The following is a 2452-nucleotide window of genomic DNA, read 5'->3' on the forward strand; positions in this document are numbered from 1 at the left end:
CTGGCAAATTTTAGCTGCCAAGTTAGTAATAGCAGAATTTTCAGGGAGTCACACGGACTCCTGCATATGTCAAATCAGGGAGCCCGACAGTAAATCATGGAGTATTTGACTCCGGACTCCTGTTAATATCGTACCCTGGTGTAAGATAATAAGATGTGTAATAAGGCTGCATGTATAACTACCCGGCGCGTCGTGCTTGCAGGTAACTACTGCCCCGTGTGCAAGCAATGCTACGAGGACGACGACTACGACTGCGAGATGGTGGAATGCTCCGTCTGCCTGCGCTGGCTGCACGCCACCTGTGAAGACATGACAAGTAAGAGATTGCTCACCCGACACCCCCTGCTGTCTGCTGTAGCCATGGTTCATAATCGTAATCGTATATAAATCGTAATGATATATAATCGTAATCGTAATAGTCATCGTAATGCCCCTATGAGGCAGTGAAAAAAATACACGGGGGCTCGGGGCGATTTAGCCCCCGAAATGCCAAAAAGAGCCCCGGAAATGGCAAAAAGAGCCCCCGTAAATGTGCATAGAGTTCAATGCAAACCAAATTTTAGAGTGTTATTTTCATGCACGCGAGCTTGAAAAGTAGCCCCCGAAAAATGAATTTTTCCCCTGCTATGAGGCATTTGCTAATAGTAACGCAAGACTAAAAGCATGAAGTAAAGACTAATAAATGAGTGATGAAATAAATGTGCAAATAAATCAATCAATAAGTGAATAAGACGGACAGCCAGCCATGACACTGTCTCCGCCTGCCCCAAGCGTGCGCGCGTCTAATCATGTGTTATGTCGTCTGCCCCAGGTGAGATGTACCACTGTCTGTCACACCTGCCGGAGGATGTGCTCTACAACTGCAACGCGTGCACGCTTCAGCGTCCGGCCGCCTGGCAGACGGCCCTCGACGCGTACCTGCAGAACGGACTCGTTAGCGTTATCACGCACCTGATGAACATGAAGTCTGCGCAGCATCTCTTACAGGTAAGCTAGTGGCGAGGTGTGAGACAGGTAGCATCTCTTACAGGTAAGCTAGTGGCGAGGTGTGAGACAGGTAGCATCTCTTACAGGTAAGCTAGTGGTGAGGTACGGTGTGGAACGGTCAGCATCTCTTACAGGTAAAGCTCAGTCGGTGAGGTGTGCAGACAGGGTAGCATCTCTATACAGGGTAACGCTAAATGGCGAGGTTGAGACCAGGCTTAGCAATCTCTTACAGGTAAGCTAGTGCGCGAGGGTGAGACAGGTGGGTAGATCTCTTACAGGTGAGCTAGTGGAGGGTGTGAGACAGGTAACCATCTATTACAGCGTAAGCTAGTGGTGAGGTGTGGGGAAGACAGGTACGCATCTCTTAACAGGTAACTTGTGGTGAGGTGGTGACGACAGGTAGCATCTCTTACAGGTAAGCTACGTGGCGAGTTAGTGTGAGACAGTACGCATCTCTTACAGGATTAAGCTGAGTGGTGAGGTGTGAACAGGGTAGCATCTCTTACAGGTAAGCTAGTGGTGAGGTGTGAGACACGGTAGCATCTCTCTACAGGTAAAGCTAGTGGGGTCGAGGTGTGATGAGAACAGGTAGCATCTCTTACAGGTCGATAAGCTAGTGCGATGGTGTGAGACACGGTAGCATCTCTTACAGGTAACTAGTGGGAGGTGTGAGCAGGTGCATCTTCTTACAGTGTAGTAGTTGGTGAGGTGGTGAGACAGGTAGCATCTCTTACACGGTAAGCGTAGTGGTGAGGTGTGAGACAGGTAGCATCCTCTATACAGGTAAGGCTACGTGGTGAGGTGTGAGGACAGGTTAGCATCACTTACAGGTAGCTAGTGGCTAGGTTCCGTCTGTGGGACACGACGAAGGTCATGTTCGTTTGTCAAATTCTTGTCTTACTATCGAATTGCGATTACACTTTACACGATACTGACTCAACAATCTAACTAATCACGCTACTAATCAATATACTTCTGACACGTTCTTATTGCTCTGTTTCAATATTATCCTATTTGCGTAAATATACAACGCACTCCACAAATTAATACACTAATGGACAAGTACCAGATGTTTAGGTTAACCGCCTAACCTTCAGTAACGAAGGAGGTTAACACTTAAATACATTCGATGTATCTTATAGGCGTGGACGTGATTAGATTATCAACGTACTATCCGTGACTTCTACGAACATGATACACTAGGATCACACGGTAAACTGATAAGATTGCTGCTATGCTACTGCACTTCGTGACAATTGCACCAATTTTGTCGGTGCAGTAAATCGAGGTGCCTAGATTTAACTAACCGGATGTCACTTCTGCATCCTGACTGCACGCCAGCTCCGACTAAAGACAGTCGTTCCGTCTATTAAAGAATAGTTCTACTAAAAAGCGCGACGTATGTGCCATAACTAAAGAGATTGCTCACAACTAAGCCCTAAAAACTATATTTGAATAGTAGTGG

At 46.8% G+C, this 2452-nt stretch overlaps 1 protein-coding gene across 1 annotated transcript in view; it reads left to right on the forward strand.

The window, feature by feature from the left end:
- Positions 1-1754, forward strand: part of LOC106809517 (histone-lysine N-methyltransferase 2A-like) — a 9020-nt gene extending 7266 nt beyond the window's left edge. Inside the window, exons 9-12 of the mRNA XM_014812611.1 lie at positions 15-21; positions 203-316; positions 812-1089; positions 1742-1754. Coding sequence (XP_014668097.1) covers positions 15-21; positions 203-316; positions 812-996 — 306 coding nt within the window. The 3' untranslated portion in view covers positions 997-1089; positions 1742-1754. The remainder of the gene's footprint in view (positions 1-14; positions 22-202; positions 317-811; positions 1090-1741) is intronic.
- The last annotated feature ends 698 nt before the right edge of the window (positions 1755-2452 follow it).

This window comes from Priapulus caudatus, unplaced genomic scaffold, assembly GCF_000485595.1.
Source record: "Priapulus caudatus unplaced genomic scaffold, Priapulus_caudatus-5.0.1 Scaffold360, whole genome shotgun sequence".
NCBI classification, from domain to species: domain Eukaryota; kingdom Metazoa; phylum Priapulida; class Priapulimorpha; order Priapulimorphida; family Priapulidae; genus Priapulus; species Priapulus caudatus.